The sequence below is a fragment of the Anguilla rostrata genome, chromosome 2 (genome assembly GCF_018555375.3).
Source record: "Anguilla rostrata isolate EN2019 chromosome 2, ASM1855537v3, whole genome shotgun sequence".
Lineage (NCBI taxonomy): Eukaryota > Metazoa > Chordata > Actinopteri > Anguilliformes > Anguillidae > Anguilla > Anguilla rostrata.
In genome coordinates this window covers 2227501-2253578 of record NC_057934.1, presented here as the reverse complement: position 1 = coordinate 2253578, position 26078 = coordinate 2227501, and the positions used below count along the sequence as shown (strand labels likewise).

The 26078-nt window shown below is 43.5% G+C and overlaps 1 protein-coding gene across 1 annotated transcript in view; it reads left to right on the top strand.

Annotated features, from left to right (window-relative positions):
- sorcs3a (sortilin related VPS10 domain containing receptor 3a) overlaps positions 1-26078 on the top strand; it is a 190851-nt gene that overhangs the window by 103824 nt on the left and 60949 nt on the right. The window contains exons 3-4 of the mRNA XM_064315134.1: positions 7416-7515; positions 16506-16664. Of these exons, the coding sequence (XP_064171204.1) occupies positions 7416-7515; positions 16506-16664 (259 nt within the window). The remainder of the gene's footprint in view (positions 1-7415; positions 7516-16505; positions 16665-26078) is intronic.

Here is a 26078-nt window from a genome sequence, read left to right as displayed (position 1 = left end):
TTTCCAAGCTACCAATGGCTTCAATTAGGGTTAAGGGCCCAAATTAGGGTTAGGGTTAGGAAAACGGTAGGTCTGAGGGTAAAGGCAAGTTCACGGCTGTGTTCAGCAGCTTGAATAATTGTTAGGAGACAGGTTTGTTAATGATTTTGAATGAGTCAAATATTTTCTACTGTAGCATGGGTACCTATGGCCATTAAAAAATTAGCAATATATAAAAATTTTTCAAGAAATAAAAATCTTTTTAAAATCCATTTTAATTTGTTAACAATTATGGATATGCCATTTCTCCTCCCATATATAATTTTTTCCACTTCATTGAGACCGGGGGAAAGCATAGGGGGTTATGGATAGAGATGAGATCACAGTGCAGAAAGTGGTGTGGCAGGGATTCATATACTGCATGTCATCTTCCCTACAGATTGCGCCTTATGCCAGCGTTTCCGGTGTGCTGCGGCACTCTGGTGTGCCGTCAGGCGAGGGCTGGTGTGCCGTGTGAAAAATACTTTAAAAAATTTTAACGTTCAAATGAATTTAAAACAAACTTAAATGAACAAATCCCATTCACAAAAGCCAAAATAAACGTCATTAAAATACATATCGCTTAATTAAAACCCCAAAAAGAACAGTTAGGCCTACAGTTGGCATGTCACATCAATGTCAGTGCATCGCTTGCCGGGTGTTTATTTTTTATGCTTCTGAGAGTGGTGTGACATGAGATTCTGTAAATTTGGGAAGAGTGCCGCGGAAGGAAAAAGGTTGGGAAACGCTGCATTATGGTCTGTCCGGTCTACAGCTACTGTAGCTTTAAGCCAACTGCAGGAATGCATGTGAAATAACATCAAGCTCATTCTCATTATAGTGAGGCTGTTACAGTACTTTAAAGAAAAAAAAATAACATGTTTGTGTGAGCTCTAGGTGCAAACGTATTACTGATTAATGAGGCAATTGTTGGGAGAAAATACATTTAAATGGAAATGCTAAAAATGAATTAAGGTACATATGCTATGCATGGTTGATAGGAAATAACTTTTTCTTTTTTTTTTACAAAAATCTTTTTGGACATTGCCCTTGAGTTTTGCCCTGGTGTAACCCGTTGCCCTTTCGTCCAAATCCATTCCTTTTTCCATAAGAGGGGTGCAATCATATCGAAATCTCATTGCTAATTCACCTGTTATCCCCCTCGACAGGGCACTCAGAGTCCCAGTTACCCAGTGTTCTTATCCTGCTGCAGGTTTAGCTCAGCCTCCTATCCCGACCATTCTCCTTATGTAAGTGGGGTGGGGGTGTGGGGGTGGGGGGGGGGGGGTTTGAGGAAGATTGCTTTTGTCATTCTCCGTAGTTCTGGCCAGCACAAAAGCACAGGCCAGACGGTGGAGCAGAAAATGTCAAGATTCCCTGCGAGCGCACTTTCTCCTTTGGCTTCTGACTCCGAGGGTCTGTCTTAAGTACCGTGGAAGTAAGTGGAGAGGCATCAGTCACTCAGGGATGTGCGTTAGAAGCCCTGGGCTTGTTCTCTGTTACCTCAGGGGTTCAGGCTAGGGAGTCCTTTCTGAGGATGGTGCAGGTGTAGTTTCAGGTAAGTGATTTTTTTCTTTTTTTTTGTTAATCTCTTCCTGACACCAAGCATACACTCTCCCGCCTCCCCCCCCCCCTCCCAGTTTTTCCTGCTGTTATCTACAGAAAGCACAAACATGCTTCCATACGGGCTGGTCAGCAGCCAGGCCGAAGCAGATGCAAAGACCTTTGTGGGGGCTCTGGAAAGATCTGAACCTTTTCTTTGGGATGGGCGGGATGAGCAAACCCAGAACATTCTTCTCCGATGTGTAAACACCCGAATGCTTCAGGTGGTGTCCTGTGTGCATGTGTGCGTGTGTGTGTGTGTGTGTGCGTGTGTGCAAGCGACTAAAGTGATTTGGTCTGAATTCCCGTTAGCTTCTTTGAAGTCGTATGTTACTGTCGTGCACCCCCCCAGCCCCCCCCCTGCCTGATCTACACATTTCCAGCACACAAGCACTACATTGTTCTGCTTTAGTGCCAGCCATCTGGCATCTCCTCACTAAAACCCCTGATGTGATTTTTTTTTTTCTGGCCACTGGCTTTTTTTATTTTTTTTTATTGTTCATTTGATGCTCACACAGAAACACGCCTGCTTTTCCACATTTTCATTTTGGAATGAAAAACTGGGTTTCGTTATTTATTTATTTTACACCTGTTATTAATTTATTTGTTTATTATCCTTTATTTATACAGGGTAGGTTGACTGAGCACACATGCTCCTTTACAAAAACACCCTGCTAATGCCCCCCCCCCCCAGTAGCCTCTCCAATTCACAAACTATGCTGCACCCATACATGTGCACCCTCATATACACCCCCTGCTGCCAGCTCAGGAGAGTGACGACAGCTTGCGGTTCTCCTCTGAAACGTGCTCCAGCTGCTTCCTCTCACACAAAGCCGCACATGTGCGGAGCGGGGGGTGGGGGGGGGGTCAGAGGAGACCCAACCGTACGCGTGCGCACGCGCAGAGAGAGCGAGCCGCGGGCGCGCCCGGACGGGCTAACAGGCGCCATGCCGACACCGCTATCTCCCCGCGCCCGCATCCCTCCCGCGCACCCCTGGGGGGCGACGCGAAGCCAAGCGCGCGCCGCCCCTGCAGGTCTGGCGCCGGTGCGGTCCGGGTTCGGCCCGGGTCCGCGGTGTTCAGTCACTCGCCGTGAGCGCCGCTTCGGACCGAGCGGGCTGCCCAGCAGCCCCGGCGTGACGAATCTAATTAACGTTTTCTTGTTTCTCTGTTTCTAAAGGTCTCGCAACATATTGTCACATTTATTCACATGCTAAAATTCAATAAATATTCATACGACAACCAGTTCAGCGAGCAATCTTATTGGGCCATATTGCATAATTTTCAAGAGGTTAACATTGTCTCAGCCAGAGACTTGTCTTACAAATTAAAATGTTCAACAATCTGGACTATATCAGTATTTATTATTTTTTTTTCAGTTACATTGTCCCTGTCCCACACACAATTCTCAAGATCACACAAGAACAAAACAACAGATGTTTGGACCCGGAAGGTTAAGCGTGATCTACGCGGACACGACCAGTTTAGAAAATTAAATGATTAAAACAAGTATGAAGACATCCCCTGTCACGGAAAAAACGAGCTCATTATTTGGAAGAGATGGTGCATTGTGGTAATCGTATGCTAATTGTGAGCACAGCTCTCTTCCCCAGCTGCTTCCCGTGCATTTTTCATTTTCTTGTTTCAGGGAAAGTACCATTTAAAAAATAAGGAAGTCCACCATAGCTCTGTGCAGGTTATTGCTTATGGAAGTATATCTGCATTCGCTGTCGCTCAGAAGCAAAAAAAAAAAGAACAAAAACTGAAAACTGCATGCAGTAGATGATGTACCGCTCAATAGCCAGATTAGGTCATATCGCTATGGCGATGGACATAATGGCGGTTGAAGAGCGTAGCCCCATCTCCCCTAGGGACTGAGCCCATCATGTTCATACGTTATCTAGATTGGCCCGTGCTTCTTCGTCTTAACTTTCTCTTAATGTCCTTTGGAAATTGAACTCTCTGAACGCGGTCCCTTTGCTCTCTGTTATCACGGCGCGTAATCACTGTGACCGTATCGCCGGCACTCCAAGAACGAGCGAGAATGAGAAAATTCTCACTGTAATGTCAGAGAAATCCATCGCTCGGTGTAAGTTACGGAGGCAAAAGAGAAAAGAAAAAAAGAAAAGAAAAAGAAAGACAGCCTGCTATAAAACAGGAATTCCTGTGATTGTTCTCTGTCTTAAATGAACTTGTGGCCTGGAACAGCTCCACACTTTGGATGCTCTTATTGACTTCCAGTGTTATCTGGTATTCTTTGACATTTGGACTGCAAATGGCACACAATTTTTATTTTTTATTTTTTAAAAGACATCAAAAAGTAGGAGAGATAATAAAAGCTTATGAGGTGTAATTACCAAACGGTGGAGGTGGATTGATACTATAGTACAGATCTGTGGTACAGAAATAATAGTAATGTCTCCCTGGACTATGTTGGCTAACAGCTCATTTCCACAACTGAATTATTTAGTGTGAAGATATATGGGCAGCCATGTTCTTTTTTTTTGAGTCTGCAACATTTTTCCTTCAACCTAATTATATTAACAGCATGAGTTATTAATTTAGAGCTAGTCCCAAGATATTATTCAGCAGTGGATGGATGTGACTTGGTTGCAAATGTTAGTGGTAAAGCTCAGGTTTTTTTTGGGGGGGGGGGGGTGGTGGGGTGGGGGGACTGGGGGGTATGGCTGGCTTAATACTAGATTGTGTGATTTCTGTCCATTAATACAGGAGAAATTGAGTGAAATTTCCCTCATCGCCATGGGAGAAGTAGGCACAAAATCCACCACCTGAACTCAGCTGTCCCAGATACACATGCATTATACTGTGCTATTCTATTTAAACATGGGGGAGACTGATTAAGCCTTAGAAGTGGTGCTGAGGACGATTCAGTGCCAGGCTGAAAGTGTAGTGCAGTGTAGCATAATGAGTAAGAAGCTGGTCTGGTAACCTAAAGGTCCCTTGAGCAAGGAACTTACTCTGCATTGCTTCATGATATATCCTGCTGTATAAATGAATGCAATGTAAATGCTATGTAAAAAAAAAAGGTTGTGTAAGTTGCTCTGGATAAGAGTGTCTGCTAAATGCTCATAACGTAATGAAAGAGAAAGGTTTGTAATTTGCCATAAGTGCTGCGGATTGTTTATTAACACTGAGTGACGAGCTGTACCGTCTCATTTGAAAGATGCCAATATCCCCATGGCGACACAGGGAAATAGTTTTTCAGCTTGTTCAGAGGGAAGACCTCCCCTTGTACTGGCCCACAAAAACCCTTATACCTACTTTCCCTGGGTAGTCTCCCATACAGGCACTAATGAAGCCAACACACCTTAGTTTCAGTCACTTGAGGGGGGGGATGTCTACTGGCAAATGATGTATCACACACTGTCACGCTAGTATGCATGTAGGAATGAAAGCATTTCTGTGTTCTTGAAACTTTTCCGAAACTAATAAAATCAAATGCACTCTAATTAACTGCTGTGAAGTCAGCAGGTATCTGACGGACAACGGGTTAAGTAATGAGACTTTAGGCCGTGTGAATCGCTCGCCATGTTCCGGATTGTGAGGCTCGACGTGGAGAAATGGGGGGAGTGTTTATTGGAGATTTTAATTCTCAGTGGCTGTCCATAAAATGAGAGAAGCCATTAAAACGGAATCACTTGGCAGTTTTGATTTACCAAGTTTGCCCTTGCATTTGTGTCCTGCAGTAATTTCAGTTTTTTTTTAAATTTATTTTTATATTTCATTTGAAAATTGCATTGTAAAAATAACAAGGCTCTATTATGTTTGGGCATATGTTCCTTGGCTTAAGCCTACAATTAACATTAGTTTTGGTGTGTGAATCGTTGTTGAATCATCAGTTTGACAATCAATTTTTTTTCCCTCCCTCTGACTCAATGTTCATGAATTTGTTATTGTCAACACAAAAATATCTGTCAACAGGACTTGTTGACACCTATAATCTAGTGACTGGAAGGGTACCTCATTTTAAGTTACTTTCACTCTCTCCGTCTGCCATAATTTAGTTCTCAAATTTACTGTGAAATGGATGCACGACGACCTGAGATGCTTTCAGCTTTCAGGGCCGGATTGGTTTCAAGGATGTACCCTAGGCGTGCTTTGCATTCTAAAATATGACAAGACATGAAAAGAAGTTTATGCGGAAGTATGATGGGTGGAAAGTAAAAAAAAAAAAAAAAAAAATTTATATCTGCTGAAATTATGAAGAGTCGTACCCTCTGAATTCTAAGTGATTCATCGTGTCATGGTGCTTGTTTTTTGCTTCTCTATTTGTAGCTCACTAACAGGCTGGTGGTCTGATACAGTGTGGTTGTATGTAACGTGCCAGCTAGACGCAGTTCATGACTTTGGTGAGCAAGCGCAGAGAAGTTCTGACAGTTGCGATACAGTCAGGGCTTTCGTTAACAATTCAAGAACTGGGTACCAGGTTGATGCCTATTAAGCCCTTATATGGCGTATTTAGTAACGTCATGCAATTCCTGCTGTCTGACCTGGTCTCCAAATGTATGCTGCCAACTTGACTTGAAGTCATTTGCTTCGCTAGTTTGCTCTAGTAAACAAATTTTGTAAAACTGTGTGAGCAAATTCCGGTAAAAGCTAAATTGTAGCTATTCATGCAGCTTGAGGAGAACAACATGCTTTTTTTTGTAAGGTATGTTGTTTTCTCCTGACAGCTGTTTAGGGAAATAATGTTGCACAGGGCACATGCAGTCTGTTGATTACACAGAGCCCTGAGCCCTCCTGACGTTTGAAGGTGTGCTCGCTGAAATAGTCTTTGAGGGCTGGTTGCACCTGCAGAGCAAAGTGACTATGTCCTGCAGGTGCGACCAAGCACCACTGCCAAATTCCTTCCAACTGGTGTAGCTGGGATTATGTTTATTGGCCCTGGATATTTGAATTAATGTGTTCTATATATTTAATGTGTTTGCATGCAAGAGGACATAATATTAATAATAGCATTCAATAACATTAGAAAAAAGATGGAAAACATGCCCACGCACACACACACATGCACACGCACACGCACACGCACTCACACACCCTTTGTCAAAAAGTTGTTCCAACACAACATGCACAAATGCCAATATCAGCAAGGGTTTCTGCTTGTTTTTGTGAAAATGATCTCTGCCGTTTTTTTTCAGATTTTAAAGCACAGCCCGATGAATTAATGTGTTTTCTCTTTTACATTCATGAGATCTGCCTGTTTCTTCTGTGATTTGAAGTATGCACATAAATCCCTACATGCTCACCAGTGTCCTCTGTGCTCTGCTGAAGACTTGGGAGGTTTTACACTTGTAGATCCTTCATAACTTTCAGGTAGCTTAGCCGAGCTAATTACTGGCCTTGCGTTTGAGTTGTTTCTTGGTCTTCCTCAGAAGACCAAGCTGAGGTTCTTAACTCAAACCCCCCCCCATCCCCCACCCCCGCCCCCCTTGGGCCACTGCAGCACATTAGACCTGTAGGCCGTTGGGGGGGGGGGGGGGTGGAGGTAACAAAATAATGTCACATATATATTCCTGTTTAAAATACCTGTTTCATCTGCATCCATTATCTATACCGACTTACCCTGAGCAGGGTCACGGGGGGGGTGGGTTGGGGGGGGGGGGTTGGGGTGCTGGAGCCTATCCCAGCATGCATTGGGCGAGAGGCAGGAACACAGCCCTGACAGGCCGCCTGTCTATCGCAGAGCCTCACCTGCAGTGTTTACGTTAAAAAGAAGAGAAGAGAGTGATTAATGAACACAGCAGTAACCACAGATTTATTTCCGTTTGCAGGTCGACGGATTACGGAACCACCTATGAGAAACTGAATGACAAAGTGGGGTTAAAGAGAGTGTTGAGCTACCTGTATGTGTGCCCAACAAACAAGAAAAAGGTGAGCCACCTCTCCCTATTTATTATGATGTGCTAATTGAAAATAATGTGACAGAAACACACAAACACTGATGTAATCAAACATGTATACTTGGCAGTGCATATATATATATAATAAAATCTGAAATTAAATCTCTCTAATGAAAATATGCATGGAAATATTCTATAAAAATCTCACACAACTCAAAAAAGCTCACAAAATGATTTACATTACAATTTGAACAGCTTTTGTATTTTATGATATTTTCTATAATCAGTACATTTTCCATGAAAATGTAAGATGTCTAAAAAACCATCTACTAAGCAATATAACATAATATCGAGGTCTGAGCGCAAAAAATACTGACCCAGTAATTTTTTACATTTCTATACCATTTACATTCCACAAAATGGTTCTGCTGTGCAAATCCAATCTGTTCCTCAGATAATCTAAACACTGTGCGATGCTCAATTTTTAATGCGTAATTCTATATTAAAATCTAATGCTTGCTCTGTCAGTTTCAGACAGAATGTTTCCACGTGTGAATATTAACATGTCAGTTAAAGGTGCATGTCTTTTTTTGATGGTCCTGTCATCTTGACAAGCTTGTAAAATGCACCTCTGGGCTGAAGTGTTATTATTAAAACTATACTGCCCATTTCTCTGTTCGTATCCCACAATGCTTTGCCAGCCTCAGTGTCACATGAACAGATCACCCAAGGATCTTTTTTTAAACCTATAATGGGAACTAAGCAGGGTGCTTACTGCTGTCTTGCAGATGATTTCTCCTGGCAATAAAGTCATTATACCTCCAGATACACCTCTCTATATGAGAGTCTTCAGCACTATGTAGTCAGTGCGTCCTTGATTCATTGTAGTTTTTGTAGCTTTTCGTCCAAATCCATTTCTTGCTTCTTTGCATTTTTTTCTTTTCTGGCAGATATGCAGATAGAAAGACAAACACATTGGAGCGGTTGCATATCCTTGGCACCACCTTGCCTTGGCAGAAGTAGAAGTCTGATTAAGGACTTTCCAATAACTGCCGGAGTCAGTGCCTGTTGATCATGAGTATTGGCAGCGCCGGATCCAGCATATGTTATTCGGAGTTCCTATCTGCGGTTCTGACCGCCGATATGGTAATGCGTTCTAACAATAACACGCGGGGTAGTCGGATGAGCAGAAGAGGCCGATGTCGTGGTGCGTTGAGCGTGACACCTCCGTATGGCTGTTGTCAGACGTGTTCGCGCTGTGCGTAGCGTAGCTCCTGCGCTTATCCGTGAGGGAGCGCTCTGTGTGTGTGTTTTTTCGCGACGCTCCTTTCACGCTCGTCCCGGTGCAGCTGCTTGGCACGCTTCGGCGCGTCCTCGCGCGTGATTGGTCCGGAAGCCTCGGAGGCTTTTTCGGCGCTGCCGGAGGTTCCGCCGAGCCTCGCGGCTGAGCGGACCGCGGTGGGGACGCCCGCGCGGCCACGCTGGCGTAAAGAGAAACGTAGTTATAGAGACTTCAGCCGCCGCCGTGCTCATCGGCGAACAGGTTTTGGGCCCAGGGCCGGCCGCAGGATTTTGGTGTCCCTAAACAAGTCTGTCAAGCGGTGGGGGTACTGATAAACCCTTCCATTACATTCTAATGCACTGTTCTGTTGCCGTTCCATTTTCAGTTTATACCGCTAGTTCCGCGATACGAAAATAACGTTATTTACCTTTGATAAACATTGGATCGTGTGGCCCCCTCCTCGTGGTCATGTGCCCCCCCCCCTCCTAGCGGTTGTGGCCCTAAGCAACCGCATAGAGCGTTTATGCCACGGGCCGGCCCTGTTTGGGCCTTAGGTTCCACCAACGCCGTCCGCAGCGTCTCCAGATCCGCCCCGTTTCAGGTGGAGCGATGCTTCTGACTCGCTCTTAATTAACGCACGCGATTTACCGTGAATTGCCCCGGCCTGTCGTCTTCGTTTCGGATTCCAGCCGGTTGGAAAATAAAAGAGGCGTAAACAAAGCCCGGTCCTCGGGGAGGAGCCGCAGTCCAGCGGAGTCTGTAAGTCCTGTATAATTGCCAGCGTGTCAATACTCTGGCTGATAAGGGGGAATGAGTCTAAGACAGCGTATATCCCCATGATAACTATCAGCTGAGGGGGGAAAAGTCAAATTGAGGATGGCGCTTCGTGATTTATTTTCTCTTCAAGGTCTGCGGTTATTCAGTTCTGACTACCTTATCGTATTTTGAGTCACACCACAAATTTCCTGATAAATAAATAATAAAACTAGATATATACATTTGAAGACAGATAAATGAAATGTATTGCACTTCCTCTCTGAATCTTGTGTGGTTGTTGCTCCTATTTCACATTAGATTTCCTGATTATCCGCTGGTTTTCCAGGGTGTGGGTAGGCCTGATTGCATTACGTATCTATGGAACCCAATTCAAGGTATCTTATTCCACCTTCAAACTCCCCCATTCCACCTAATGGACTCCCTCATTTAACTGACAGAACTTCTGTTCCACCAACTAAGTTCAAAACTCCCTCATTCTGCCGATATAACTCCCTCCTTCCAGAAACTAAAATCCCTCGTTCCGCTCTCCACCTTCGAAAAACTCCCTCGTTCCAGTGTTAAGCTTCAGAGCTCCCTGAGTCCACATTTAATGGAGGTATTTGGATGAGACCTGCAGAATTATTGCAGGTGGCTCAAGGTAAAATACAGTGTATTGGATTTTAAAGCTGCTACAACAATTCTTAAGGGCTGTTGCTGCACTTTAACCACTGTCTTTCTTATTTCATTACCACCGCTTCTGTTCAGAAATGGCGACGATACAACCTGGAGTTATATTAAATACTGATTATGACAGAATCTGCGCAAATTAAGTTCTGTCAATAGGAAGGTTTATGTGGTGACGGCATTACATTTTAAGAAGCTTATGCCAGAATCTCATTGAAAAGAATTGTGTAAGTAGTTTCGCTGATTGAAAACGCTCACAGTACAGTGTGAACATTGTACTCTACGGATGCTAATGAATTAGGCTCCAAACCCTTATTCCCACAGCGTGCAGGAACTGCCTCCATGGCCTATGCATGGCAAATTGTGGTCACTCACTCACTCACGGACGACCTTTGAGGGACGTTTTGTGGGACGCGCGCGCAGGTGGTGCCAGCTAAAATGTGTCTGCGGAAGTGAGCTGCGCTGTGGGTCTGGACGGTTCCCTGCTTGTTGTAGTAGCTGGCCCATTATGGGGAGCTAAATTTCAAGTCATATATCAATAAATTAGACTTGGCCGGCTTTCTGGTTTTTGGTTTTACCCCCTCTCAGCTTGCAGCCTTCAGTGATCTTTCTGCTTACTCTACATTTTTTCTCCCAAAACTCATCCTCCGTCCCCCCTCTCTCTCTCTCCCTCTCTCTCTGTTCTAATAGCCCTGCCTCTTTAAATACCCCCCTGGGTCACTAGCGAACCAATGAACCGGGATCAGCTAATTCATCCCTGGTGTTCCATACATCTACAGTTTTGTACGAGCAGCCGGGACGTACTCAGGGTCAACAAGCAGGACACCCCTATTTAACAGTGTGCTTATTGCTTATAATAGAGCGGGGCTTTTTTCTTTTTTTTTTTTTTTAGTTATGCTGTTATGTTATGTTATTATTTTAATCACACTCCACCAGCAGACACCACGTGGGTTTCTGACGCCTCTCGTGATGTCCTCTCAGCTGTACGGGCACACGAGGAGTGGGGGGGGGGGGGCGTGTTGACAGTGCTCTGTGTTTTGGGGACTCCAGCGGCACATTGGCTTGCCAACAATACCTTTTTCTGTGAGGCCCTAGCCCCTCCACTGTCTGAAGCTGCTATTTATGAATTCTGTACCAATTTACTTGGTTTTTGAATGCTTACCTGCCTCTGCATAAAAGAAGAAAGAAAATGCCATCAAAATTGTAATTTTGTCTTGTTACTGTAACAGATTCCTAAAATAAAATGAGATACAGCCACATTTCAAATGGTAACTTTCAGTAATTTGTTTAAAAGTAGAATAGTAAATACTAAATGTACCTAAAATAAACTAACATGACTTTATGCTGTTTAATAATTTGTAGGCCTCTTGAAAGACTGTTTTTGGCACAGCTTACAGCTGCACAAAGCCAAAATGAAACAAATGATTAATTCCAACCAGCACATTGATATAATTTAATTTGATCACTGAAATTTGTAGTTTACTGGTATAAAACGGAACATTTTATGCACCTTTGGGAGGTATGACATATGACAGGGTCTGTTGTTGACAGTAACCTGGTGAAGTACGGGTTTCAGCGGGTACAAGTTTGTGGATGTACGGGGTCTTCTGAGCAGCCTGGGTGTTGGGCTGTTCCTTTTTTTTTTTTTTTGGCTAAGAGCTCAGTTCTGCTCTTTCGTCTTCAATGACCATCAATCCTCTTCTGCGGCACTGCAAAAACAAGCCCTTGGATCCGATCCCAGATCCCAGTGCTGCAGCAGAGTTACGGCGCGTGGTGGTAGATCAACACCCCGTCCCTCAACCGACGTGTCTGGCCATTCCACGCAACGGACCTTTGAGCAACGGCCTGCTTCGCCACACACACACACACCAGTGCATTTACGTAAGACCGCTTTGGAATGGAGATGCTTTTTTTTTCATACATTTGCTTACAAGAGGCGCACACGAGGCGGAAATTCGATTTTGTAATTGCGGGCTTCAAGCGATATAGAGAAGTCAATTATTTTTAATGTTGTTTCTAATAGTTTTTAATACAGTGTATGAATGGGGTGCTTCTTTTCTCTGGGCGTGTGTTAGAGAGTACCACCGTCTTAGTCTTGTGAGATTTAGACGGTCTGATGTCCCTGTTCTTCCATTTCATGAGCGCTGGAAATATCCTCCCTCGAAGGGCATCCCTGTGCGTTCGGGGCATTTGAGTGTACATGTTAATAGTGGAATTTGCAACAAATTAAGCTCCCCCCCCCTTTTTTCTTTATGGCTCTGTAGCTCCCACAGTGCATTGCAATTGATCAGCTGTGACATGATTAATTTCCAGTGAACCGTCCAATTTCCCGTTGTTTGTGACTTCAGATAGCTCTTCCAGCAAATGCTCGCACGCGCTCAGATGTTGTGTGGTCCTATTGTTAGTGTACCACGCCGAGATTAATTCTTTATGCCCAACTAGTGTGCAGCCCCTCAGATAACCTCTAGAGGTTATCCCTCAAACCCCTATTGATTGTTCTTTGCTCTCTAACCTGCAAGTGCATTGTTCTGTGGAGGTGCATTTATTTGTTCACATGTATTGAGCATATATTGTGGGAAAGTGTATTGAATTGTGGACACTTTATCCTCCTGATTTCTGAAGGACGTGTCTTGCTTCGTGCAACATCTCCACCTTGACCAGTAAAAATCTTGATGATTTTACTTCATTCGTTCAATTATTTTTTTGTTGTTGTTGTAATTTCATGTATTACATGGTTATTTTTAAAATATCATTATGATGCTATATTTTGCATTAGAGCTCGTAATGGTCCTCCACTATAGTACTTCACACAAGAGATGCTTGAAAGATAATATTGACAATGATGACACATTTGCCACTGCAGCTGGTATGTCAGATAGTTCTAGCCTGGAAGTTCAAGTCAGAAAATCTTCATTATTTAGTTTGTATATTATGCTGACCTTATTATGTTGCCAAGAATGTAATTACATTTTGAGGTACATTTTTGCATAATCATATACTAGCTGATAGAGAACAACATTACCCTAAGAATGTAAATGAAACTGATACAAACCACATGACATTATTATGTTCACCATTAGTTACTTCTGTATGTTTTTTAAAATGTAACTATAAATGTACCTATTATGTGCTATTATAGAGTTTTTCCTTAAGTAATTGCCTTATTGCTCCACTAGCATAAGGTTTGCATCAGATGAAATATTACGAAATTATATATTTACTATTACCAAAAAGTACTGTGAATTATAGAACTATTTATTTAGCAATTAAAGTCATAGCCTTTTTGGTTTTGTGCACAGTGTTAAATCAACACATGGTCCCGATTGGACTCATACAGTATGTGCTCTGTTGAACACTGGGCATTTTAATGTGCATGTATGTGTCAGAGGCAGAGGCATAGGCCAAACTTTAGGCTTGCCAAAATGATTTCTTCTTTTGGCCAAGGAAGACCTCTGCTCTTGATGACTGAAGAATTCTCACCATAATGAAGAACAACCTCCGAACACATGTCCAGCAGTTCAGAAACACTCTTCCTTGAGGCAGGAATGGATGTGTCAGTGACTACTGTCCAGGAAAGATTTCAAGAACTGAACTACAGAGGCTACGCTGCAAGATTTGCTGCAAAAAACAGGATAGCCAGGTTCCAGTTTTGCTAAGAAGTACCTAAAAGAGCCTGCAGAGTTCTGAAAAAAGGTCTTGTGGACAGATGAGACCAAGATTCACTTTTATCAGAGCAAAGGCAAGTGTAGAGGCCAAAAGAAACTGCCCAAGGTCCAAAGCACCCCCTCTCATCTGCGAAACATGGTGATGGGGGGTGGGCATGTTTGGCTGCCACAGGTACTGGCTCGCTTGCCTTTGATGATGTAACTGCTGATAGCAGCGGCAGACTGAATTCTGAAGTGTACTGTAGCATTTTATCTGCTCAGGTTCAAGAAAATGTCTCCAAACTGATTGGACGGCGCTTCATTCTAAAGCTAGACAATGGTCCCAAAGCAGGCTTTCAAAGCCAAAGGGGGGTACGGTACCTTTTCTACATGTTGAAACCGGGGTGTTGAAAGTAGAAACCACGGTGTATAAAAACTCCCTTAAATAAAAGCTGAGAATATGCACTTTAACCGCATGCAAACTGTTTGATTACAAATATAAAATTGTGGAGTAACGAGCCAAATGGAGAAAAAAAAAATGTGCCTTTGTCCCAAACATTATGGAGCTCACTGTATAATTCACAATCGGATGCTTATGATGCTATTGCTGTAGGAAATATAATTGTAAGTGGCAAAATAATGAATTCCAATTTTTGGAATGAATCTTGTTTGTACAAATGTGCTAATGGGTTTGTAATCAGTTTTTTTTTTCTCTCTCCCTTTGAAAATGGAAATGGTCTGTCTTTCTGTTTAAAAAAAAAAAATGTATTAGCATTATGTGTATACTCACATCAAACCCAGCTAGTCATCTTTTTGTACGTTAAGAGTACAGAATGATTATCTAACAGTGTCGTAAGGAACACAGTTTGGGATTCACCTTGGTCTGGTATGGTAGCTTTACCTATGGCAATTTAAGGTCCTACATACCTAATATAACAACCTGTGTTTATGTGTATTTAAGAATTATCCCTCATTTCTGTAGTATTTACATTTCTGTGCCTATCAACCATAATTAAATAATCCGTGCATTTTTTATGTATTGACATCAACATCACTTCGCATCGTAGGGGTGCTGCGTACACTTTTCAGAGATTATGGAAATGCCGCACTGTGGGAAATTGACTATTCAAATGAAATGTATTTGCGCCAAGCGCCAAGTGAGCTTCAGGTTTGATTAGAGAGCGGGCGCCTGCTCTGCTTGTGTGGCGAGCCAAACCTTCAAGGACTTCCGCCGCTCCAAAGTGGAACCCCCAGCTGAGAAATCAGGACTGCAAGGTGAAAAGTAATTTCCCCTTCATAATAACCGCTGTCGCTTAATGCAATATTATGGAAAATGATTAGGCCCTAAAAAACTATAAATTACATCTGACAAGCCTTAAAACGTGCGGTGGAATTGGGGCTCCCCTGCCACTCCCATGATGGTAATGAATGGCAAAACCAGGCCCTGGCCAAGAGAAGGAGGGAAAAAAAAAAACAACAAAAAAAAAGAAAGACCTGGCTGAGAATCTGTGGGCTGTTTATTGGCTCTTAATGAAAAACAATTTATCTAAATCACCACCAGGGAGGATTCGTAGTTAAAGCCCTGGAAAGAGGGGTGGTGTTTTCTGTCAGTGACAAATGCGCCGCTGTTTTTCCAATTCAAATCCTGTTGAGAAAAGAAAACACAGCCGTTTTGCGCGGGCTGCTAGCGCTGGTTGCTAGCGGGTCCTGTTCCCTTTTCTTTCTGAACGGGCTTTTGATGCGTGGCAGTTTAATTCTTATTAAGGCCAGGTGACAGTTCGGGCCTAATTTTATCAAGTGTGAGAACCGAAGCATATTTTTCTGACTAGAATGGATGCGCAACCCTTTTATTGGCACATATTGATTACGAGGAAAACTAGAACCGAAACACGATTAAGCTTTGAAATCAACAGCTGCAATACCGTAAAAGTTCGGGCATTTTAAAAATGTTTAAATTCTGACAATGTGAACAAAAACAAGTTTGTATGGTTTCATCGAATGCTAAATGAATGTCTCACACGCCTGGGATATTGACAGATGGTATATCCCACTGAGATTTAAATAAAACGCGCACAAATATGAGTGTTTTTTTGTGTCATTGGGGTTTGAAGGCCTGTTTGTTTTGTGGGGACCTTGGCGGTTTGACTCTTTGCATTTTTGTCCTGTTCATCTGAGCCCTCAGCTGTTTGTGATGAGGAGGCCATAAAGAGGCAATAAAAAGTAAATGAGTTTGCCTGTAAATCAGCAGATACACATTATTGATGATAGTAAACATCTCATAATCGCCCTGTTTTTAATGGCCCTTCTCTGGAAAGCACTGAAGTACTGCGCCTCACCCTCACTAACCTTACTTTCGCTATTTTTGGAAAACACAGCATTGCCAACCGGAGCATTGACAGCTCTGTGGAAGCTATTGAGACCAACTGGCATGTACTGTGCTGTATGTGGCTCCATCCGTGTGTCTGCCGTATGTTTGTTTATGAATCTCTGAGCCACTGATATATATATATATATATATATGTATTGTTGGATCAAGTAAAAGATTTCAGTTGATTGATTTAGATTGTGGTCAAAGTTGTCAGTCACAGCGGAGATACCTCAGTTTATAAGATTTTTTTTTTTATCTCACCGTCCGTCTTTTCTGTCTCTTTGCAGATAATGGTGCTGAGCGACCCCGAGCTTGAAAGCAGCATCTTTATCAGCTCGGATGAAGGCGCGAGCTATCAGAAATTCCGCATGAATTTCTACATCCTGAGCTTGCTGTTTCATCCGACCCACGAAGACTGGGTGTTGGCCTACAGCCACGACCAGAAGGTAAGGAAGAGCCTTGAATTTCCGTTTCCTCTCTAACCCGCCGGACGGCCACGGATGGCGACGCAAGAGCGCACGCGGCTCGGAACCACCAGTGGATTATTAAAAGGACAATAAAATATGTTTGATTCTGAAAGGTTGCCTGGCGGTAAATGCCGGCCATGCTGTGTGGTCCCAGTGTTTGACTGCACACAGGCAATAAATCAGCCCTCGCTCCTGCATACCAATGCGTTCCATTAATTAAATTCTCTCGCAAGTTGGAGCCAAAAAATATTTACTGCTGGATAAATGTGTTTACAGAATCCGTGGCTGAAATCCATGTGAGAGACAGACTGGATTTGGTCTGGCGCGAGCAGCTTCGTTAGATGGCCGGTCTGTACTGGGTCCAAAAACAACCTCGCAAGCTCAGTGCCTTGTGAATTGAATCGAGTCAATTTGTGGGTGACATGGAGACTAGATCACATTGTGCGTGTGTGTGTGTGTGTGTGACTATGTACGAGTGCGTAACACAGAACATGCCATCGGAAGAGAATGCACAACATGCCGTCTGACTGCGCAATGGCTCTCCACTGGCCAAAAGGCCAACACAGGAAAAATTAAAACCATAAAGAAAGTGGGAAAGTGACTGTAGACTAATAGCTTAAACAAGACTGCACACTCCCACGCAAACCGGAAACAACACAGCTTTTTAAAATACCCCACCAATCTTTCCTGGTCGGGAGGTTTTTACTGGGAGAGGGAAGCATCGCAGTTGAAACTTTCTGGAGCGCATGGGACAAAGCTGGAGTTGCATCCACGAACAGGACGACACAAAGGTTACGTTTTTATTTCACTCCACCCTTGCTATACCGACTTAATAAAGAAATAAGAAATACGCCTCACCCAGGAGCTTTCTTTCTGGGGTTTTTTGATCGTATTTCAGTTTTGGTCCAGGTGGTTTTATGTGAGATGAAGCAAATTTTCATCTCTCCCTGGCAAAAGCTTCAGGGTCATTCAGGGTTTGTGGTCTCATTTGATGTAACTCCAAAGCAGCTTCTTCAGTGACAGCATTGCCTCCAGCGGGCATACAACACGTGTGTACCTCACCAGATTATGAAATGCTTTTTGTTCTTTCTTCAGACCATAGAGCCTTAATGTCCCTATACTAGCCAATACGAGCTGTTAGACTGTTAGTCACAGACTTTCATAAGTATCTTCTGGCACTACGATCTTTACTTCACTCCAGTGTGTTTTTTCTGCACCTCTGCACCTTGAACTGATGCACTTGTTGTACGTCGCTCTGGATAAGAGCGTCTGCTAAATGCCTGTAATGTAATGTAATGTAATAATCTTAAATGCCCTTCACTACACATAAAGACCTGTCAGATCCAATAAAAAATGCACTAAAACTAACATGGTATATATACATATATATCTTTTTTTTAAGCCTCAGAAAGTGAACTCTTTTTGTGAATGAAACTGAGCTGGCTGTGCAAGGTTGGTGCTGTCCAGGGTCCTGAAACAGTGAGTAGATCAGTGCTGTCCAGGGTCCTGAAACAGTGAGTAGATCAGTGCTGTCCAGGGTGCTGAAGCACGCTTTAGTTTAGCTAACTGTTGATGCGCTACACATTATGGGAGTTCATTCATGATTAGTCAACGTGACTGTCCTTTAGGAAAGTCTACTGGAAGCCCCATCACTGTGGGATCTGACACCCTGACTAGTTCAGGCAATTCCTTTCTGGGTCCTGTTTAAAGAGTTGGGGTCGTACTTTTGTCCACAGAACATTTTTAAATGTTCAACTTTAATATAGTGACTCCAGTTGGTATTAAATGTATACTGTCAGAGTGAAACGGACTCTCTCAGTGTTGATTTAATGCTGTGCAGCTCTTGCATGGATATTAAATCAATGGAATTGAATCAATTATGCTGCAATGGCAAAAGTATAGTCCCGCTGTATCGGATACAGCTGGACTGAGAAATGTTATCATGATAATTTCAGTTTTTAATGAGTTGGAGCTCAATTGACTGAGCATTTGAATTATTATTTATTTATTTTAGACAATAACTAGACATCGGAATGGGGTCTGTCAGTTATTAATGAATAAATAAAGAGTGCCTGTTGTCTTGTATGCTGCGATGCAATTGGAAGTGAGTTCATTTTGTTCTGAATATGTGACCTGCCATGGATGTGCCTGCCAAGCCATAACTGAGTTAAGTTTAAAAGCTTTTTGGAAGTCCATGTACAGCTGAGGTCTACTGCTATGCAGAGAAGCTTTCTCACTTTGCAGTGACTGCAGATTAATTCCGTGTGAACTCACCTGAACCTGAAACTTACAAAGCCAAGAGAAAGGAATTCTGGTTAACCTAAATGCATTTTTAATTATCTGGATTGCAGGGAAATTACTAAGAGTAAAATGTTGTGTTGGAGTTCCTAAGGATTGACTGGACATCTTTATTTCTTTGTGCCATTACCATTTGATAATTGAGTATGCATTGAGTCAGTTTCTCTGCATTTCAATCATTCATTTAAAGACACTTTTACCTTGTTAAGGTATAATTGTGGGTGCTGTGCATTTTATTTTATGTTTGTCTCAGTGGTATCTGCAAGATAAAATAGTTTTTGCTTTTCATTTACTTTGAAAATAAGGCCTTGGTTGAAGGTACTGTGGTGATTGATTGCTTTGAGGATTGCCCTCAATTTTGCATGTTTGAATTAGAAAAGCGATCATCAGCTCAACGAGCAACCGGATTGCTAATGTGGCACTAAACATAAAGTAGTGTAAAGATCAAGATGAGGTGGTCACGAGGGGAAAGCCTTCAGTTTGGTCTGCACGGGATCTGCTGTCGAAAATGCTGCAAAACAAACAGCATCACGCGGGAGGCAGAATGTGAGCTTACTGCTAGCCTGCGGACTGCACGGAGTGAATTTCGTGAAAATAAATCAAAATGAATCTAGTGGAAAAGAACATGGTGAACATAGCTCTGAACGTGCCATGTGGAGATTTAACCAGATGGACACGGGCTGCATTGGAATGACAGGTTTACATGGAAACAGCAGATGGGGGAATGTTCAGGAATAGTTCCGGAAAAATATGTGCAGGACTGCTGAAACAAACTTTAATGTGATACTCATTAATTATTCTTTAAATTTTTGTTCTTTTTTTGTTATATCAAAGTGCTGCGTATTTTTATCTCAATATACGTGCTTTTCATAAGATGAAATGGAAGACTATGTCTTCTGCAGAAATCTTTATTTTGATTGTCATTTGCCCTAGTTGGCTTAATACCATCTGTCTGGAGACGTCATTCAAAATTAGTTACAATAAGTCCCAGACGAACGCTTTGAGAGTTCATCTTCGTCCAACCTTTATGCTTTTGTTTCCAATTAGAGCTTTAAAAGGTGAAATTTGTCAGTTGGCATTTGTCCTTATGGATAATGACTGACTTAGCTGTGCGTTGAACGGTAAGCCATGCCATTTACTCTCCATATGAAAATTAATCTCTTGAGATTATTTTGCGATATTTCTGAAGTGCGTCAGCTTTTCAGTTTGCAGAGATCCTCAGCATCTGTTCCTTGGAAGTTGGAAAGTAAAACTGGCTTCTACTGCATATAGCATTGGCAGGACAACGTACAATAGCTGATAAGGAGCTAATCTTTTTTATTGCATTAATCGCTGGTAAAAATGAAAGCGTACCAGATTTAGACGAGACACACCTATGAAATAACGAGCATACAGTATATAGCATCAATTAAATCAGCTCCTTAAATGAATAGTCCCTTGACTAATAGACGGCTGATATGTGAATATATCTGGGCCAGAGGCTTTATAGCAGTCCCCTCGAGGCCGTTTACCGACTGAACCCTAAAGGAGATCGAAACGGACAGAGCTCTTCAGGGGTGCATTCAGAGACCAACCCCTCAAGGCCCTTTACGAGCTGAGAACCACTACAAACTACACGACACGCAGTATATCGCATTTATTGAAGTGCACTCATTTTCACTGGAGTGTCCTGTATATTGAATGATTTATTATAAACCTCAGATATTAATACCTTTAACTCTGGAGCCTTTGTACACTTTCGGAAAACCTGCTGCTTTGTGATAGTCATACAATATGTTGTTGAAGTAGGGGGAATGCAATAAGATTTCCACGTGTCCTTTGTACAAATATTATTTATCCTTTTTTTGATATATTTCAGGATTTCTATTCTATTTGGTTTCCCCCCCCCACCCCCCCCCCCCCACACTTCTGCAGTCAGAACTTGTATTTCAATCACAGAGAAGGCTGACATTTTCCTTTGCAAATAGGATCACCTGCGATGCCACCCTCCCGGTGTGTCTGTAGGGAAGACAAAATGAGGACGTGACAGATTTAGTGTTACAGAGCTGACCCCTCTGCAGTCTGTACGTGTCTGAGGGTGGGGCGTTCATCTCTCACTGACATGAGCCACTCTGCAACAGTGTGGGTATTGGATTTTGCTTAGTAACAACCATGTAATTTATAGCTTGTCTAAAACCACATTTGCATCTTTTTAAAAAAATCTTTAATTCACCCACAAACACACAGACATACACACACGTATACACACACATGTACATGCACATGCACACACAAACACACACACATGCGTATGTATAATGGAATAAAATAATGTTTAAAACATTGACAGTCAGATTTCTCCTCAGATTCAGTTGCCGGTAAGCACTATTGGTTTTCTCATAACCTTTTGTGAGGAAGGAGTAATCAGTGTAGATCCTGTTCTGGGAGCCTGTCGATGAAGAGGAGGGTGGATTTCCTCCATCAATACCAGTTCAGGAACACATGTTAGGGGGTCCTGTGCAGCCTGGACAGGCTTCACACCGTAAAGCCAAGGAGCAGAGCCTTCCCAGCATGCCTCTGCAGGCTCAGTCAAGGTCTCCACCCTTTAGCGTGAGAAATGACAAATGAAGAGATGCTCACAGTGTTTGTTATTATCTGTGACAGATGCAGATTAATGTTTGCATGGGGAGGCCGTTGATCTGCTGTCGAGTTGGCCGGTTATATGGATCACGGGGTGAAACTGGGGCTGAAGGAATTATGCCAGCTCTTCTCACTGGCGCCCCCTAGAGGCACCACGAAGGCCCTTTCAGAGAGCTCAGATTTAGAAAAATGCTGTTCATTCGTGGGCATCACGTTTTGCTCTCAGAAAAAGACACAAAAACATACATTTAACAAAACTATCTAATAGGAGGCAGAATCAATTTTCGGTCCTCTTGAGGAATGTCTGTGAGTGTTTGAAAATTTGATCTTGAGAAAGTTTACTCTAAGCAGTCTGCCTCAGGGAAGTTCTTCTGGTTACGGTGGCTTACTGAAACCCTTTTTTTTAACAAACAGACGGCAGTTCTGTCTGCGATACAACCAATGAACGGGCCTTTCTGTCCACCTTTCCATTTTTTTCTCAACAGTCTGAATGAATTGATGCAAACCCAAATTGTGTTGCCCCAAATGATGAGAAAATAATTTTATAGTTCCAGTTTAACTGGGGCACGGTGGGGGAGGACACATTTTTTTTTGCCACATGAGCAAATTAGGGAACAGCTTTTGCTCTTTGGGGAAGGACTCAGATTCATGTGCTGGTACCATCATAAACTGCTTTGTTCCAGTCTTGGGGCCTGCATGTGTCCCAGACAGACCTGGGTCAAATATGTATTTGTTTTGGATTCAAATACTTTTCTGTGCTCTGTTGATCTTGCCTGGTGTAATTGAGCCTGCCAATATGACCAGAATGCGGGTTTTGCAATTTTTGAGAGTATTTCATTGGTTCAAATACACCAAACAAGATCAGTAAAGCGTTGAAAAGTATTTGAATCCAAAGCAAATACGCATTTGACCCAGGTCTGGTGCCAGAAGACATGCCGTCAGAGTAAGACGGGAGGCTGTGATTGGTTAAGACCCTGCTGGGGGGTCTTTGTCTTTGGCATGATTATAAATCCAAAAATTACTTATAAATCCAAAAATACGAATTCACCGATGTGTTTTTTTTTCCTTTTTTCTTTTCAGAGTGTGCAATTAGGTGCCTTTGAAGTAAAAACCGATTCCGTGGGTATTGCCGCGATACGAGCTTATTAGGACAATGCGCGTAATTAACTAATTGGTGTGCAATTATCAGTCGGAGTGTGAAATCCGCGTTCGCCGCCATTAGGAAGCGGCACCGCGCAAACACACCGTGCGTCAGAGATTTATAGACCCGGGGGGGCTCGGGGGGGATGGGGGGGGGTTGGGACTGCAGCATTTCCAGAAAGCGAGATGTAATTTTCACTGCTGCACTCCTCCTCTTTCTCCCACTCCACACACCCCCTCAATCCCCCTAATGATCGTAACTCACCCGGAACCCCATAAATCTGATCAATGGTGGAAGTAAGTATCTCATCGCTATGCAGACCTGCTCGTCCAATAGCAGAGGCCCAAGGACGGCGGGGTCTCGTTTGAAAAGCGATCTTATTTTCATAAGATGTTTATCGTGTTTTTTTGTTTTTTTTTTACAGTAACTTTATGATGTCTTAATACCATACCCTGCTTTTTTTGGAAATTAGGTCCATTGAATTACTCTCCTTGGCTGAAGGGGGAACCTTGTCATTAAAAGTGAGCCTGGCGGGGACGTGGCAGTGGAGGGTTTAATATCATATCCTGTGTCAGTATCGTAACATGAATAATAAGTATTAGCATTTACTTGCTGCTTAGGCACGTACGTGATTTAAAATAGCATTTCCTTTCAAGCTAACCTGAAATTTAAAAAAATGCAGCATCTTTATACGGGCTCTCCGTCAAACGTCTTCATGAATATGCTCCTAATTACACATACAGACATGTGTTTTTGATTTTAGATGTGAGATGAAAGAAATGGAAGGCTGTGTCTATTTACCCTGGCACGTTTGTAGGGACACTTAAAGCACGCCTCGTTCAACAGCTAGAGATCTCGTTCAGCTGCTCATTAGTGGAGTCAGGTGTGCCAGGTTACGGGAGTGTAGATCTGCAGTAAGAGGGTTGGTTTCCATGGCTCCTCACAGTTGTAACACACCACGATGTGCTGTGTCCGAGGGGGGTCAAGGAGGGGCGTCCCTTGTGTTTGCAGCGAGGAACCGAAAACCATCTATTTATCAGATGCTGTGCTGCACAATCTCAAAGTTTTGTAGGCTTGATCTAGGCTCAATGGTTACACAGAGGTTTTCATAATACGGTCCAGTGCCCCCACCTCCCCAGTCCCCAACCCCCTCCAGCCCCCACCTCACCAGTCACCACCCCCCCTCCAGCCTCCACCTCTCCAGTCCCCACCCCCTTCCAGCCCCCACCTCTCCAGTAACCCCACCCCCCTTCAGCCCCCACCTCCCAGTCACAAACCCTCCAGCCCCCACCTCTCCAGTCCCCCCCCTTCCAGCCTCCACCTCTCCAGTACCCCACCCCTTCAGCCCCCACCTCTCCAGTCCCCACCCCCTCCAGCCCCCACCTCTCCAGTCCCAGTCCTCCAACCCACCCTCCATCCCCCCACTAACTCTGGCTCCAAGCAACATAAAACGATCTTTTATGTTTCACTGAATCCATCTGTTATGAGTCTGACAGTGAGGTTAGCATAGAGCTACAGTGTGCAGTATGTACCAGTGTGCAGTATGTACCAGTGTGCGGTGTTACTGGGAGTGGGCCGCACAGTTCTCGCGGCTTTGCGTGTGAAGACGGGTCTGGACCAGGGGAGCTGCTGGCGGAGGAGAGAGCTCAGTAATTGGGCACGGTAGCGTGCGTTGCTTCGCTGGCCAGGGGGTCTCAAACGCGTGCTTTCGGAGCGAGGAGGAACACGCAGGTCCCGTGGAACACTTTTCAGCCACGAGGTGAAGATGCTGCTCATTAAAAAACTGGGGTTCGGTGTAGGAATCCAGCGTGTGCCAGCGAGTCCTGTCAACATCACAGGTTTTATGTAGTTCTAAAGCAAGGAAGTGGACGGCTAAACACAGCCTCGAGCCATCTTATAAGTGTAACTTTTTATTACGATAATAATACAATGATCTGATATTATAAATTTAGCCTCGCTTGAGACTGGGAGAGCTGGCAGCTCATTCCATAAAGGACACACCTGATCTGGTTTGTTGAGAAAACGACTACTTTAGAACTTTTTTTTTTAGTTCCGTTCGACCTCACGCTTTATCCTGCCTGCTCCTTCTTGCTATCTGCATAACAATACCTGAGCAATTTCAGCTCTGCAAGCACACACGTTTTCTTCAGAAAATGTAACCCTCTCTAATTTATCTGACAATTCCCCTAAGAATGAGTAATAAGGTGGTCTAAGCAGTAGTTTTTTCTGCTTCAACAAGCTCGCCTGGAGCGCGTAGTTGTCGAGTAGCATCAGTTGTGAAGAAATTCTGCCGTTTGACTGATGACATTATGAAGTTGAAGTTTCTCGCGTTTGCCTTTCATATTTGTTTGATTCGAGATCAGAGAACATCATGAGGGAAATATGCTTCTTTGATAACACAAGGTGCTGTATAACCTGCACAATGCTTGTGCTCACTTTAGAAGCCGTGTGCTTTTAGTTCCGAAAATACATCGACCTATGAAATAATTACACAGACTCCGGGGAAAAAAAGGGAATTCGGAGAAGCTAATTAGGCCGCAATGTGACATTTTATTACGGCAGAACATATAATCAAGCGCAGAGCAGACGAACCGTAGATGCTGCAAGCGTGACTCAACGTCCGATCGCTGGCTAATCACAGGTGTGAAGCAGCTTATTCTGGGACGCCGTTGGGACACACATGGTCACCGTAACCGAAATGCCACCTTTCTCTTTACAGCAAAGGAATTATAAGGGAACGGCACCTGGGTGTAAATCAGCACGAGTCACGCGTCTCTGTCCAGCATACCCGAACCCTTATCTGCTGTACGTAGCGTCTGAAAATGAACGTTGCAGTGCTGAGAGCGGCTTCTCTGCATTTTGATTGAGTTTAGCAGGTTTTTTAGCTTGGGTTGCGTTCAACCAGTGGTTCAGTTGGAATGACTCATTGCCTGCTTTCACTATTTCAGGAGTTACTGAGCATTGCTTTATGGGAAAGGCCCATTCCCAGAAGTCGTGTAGCTGCTCTAATAACCTTCATTATGCACTTGTATGTCCCTTTGGAGAAAAGCGTCTGCCAAAAAGAAAAAAATGGATGGAATGACACAAGGTGTTTTTACTTTGTCTTTCCGAAGAGAACAGTCACCTGGAATTCTTCTGTCTTTCTGCGAAATGAACGTGCGCGTGAGCCATTCGCCCGGCTTCTGTGTGGCGGTGGTGGGGGATGCGATGACAGGACACACACACAAGCGCACTGGCACAGACGCACACACACAAGCACACTGGCACGGACGCACACACACACACAAATGCACTGGCACGGACGCACACAGACACACACACCGGCATGCACGCAC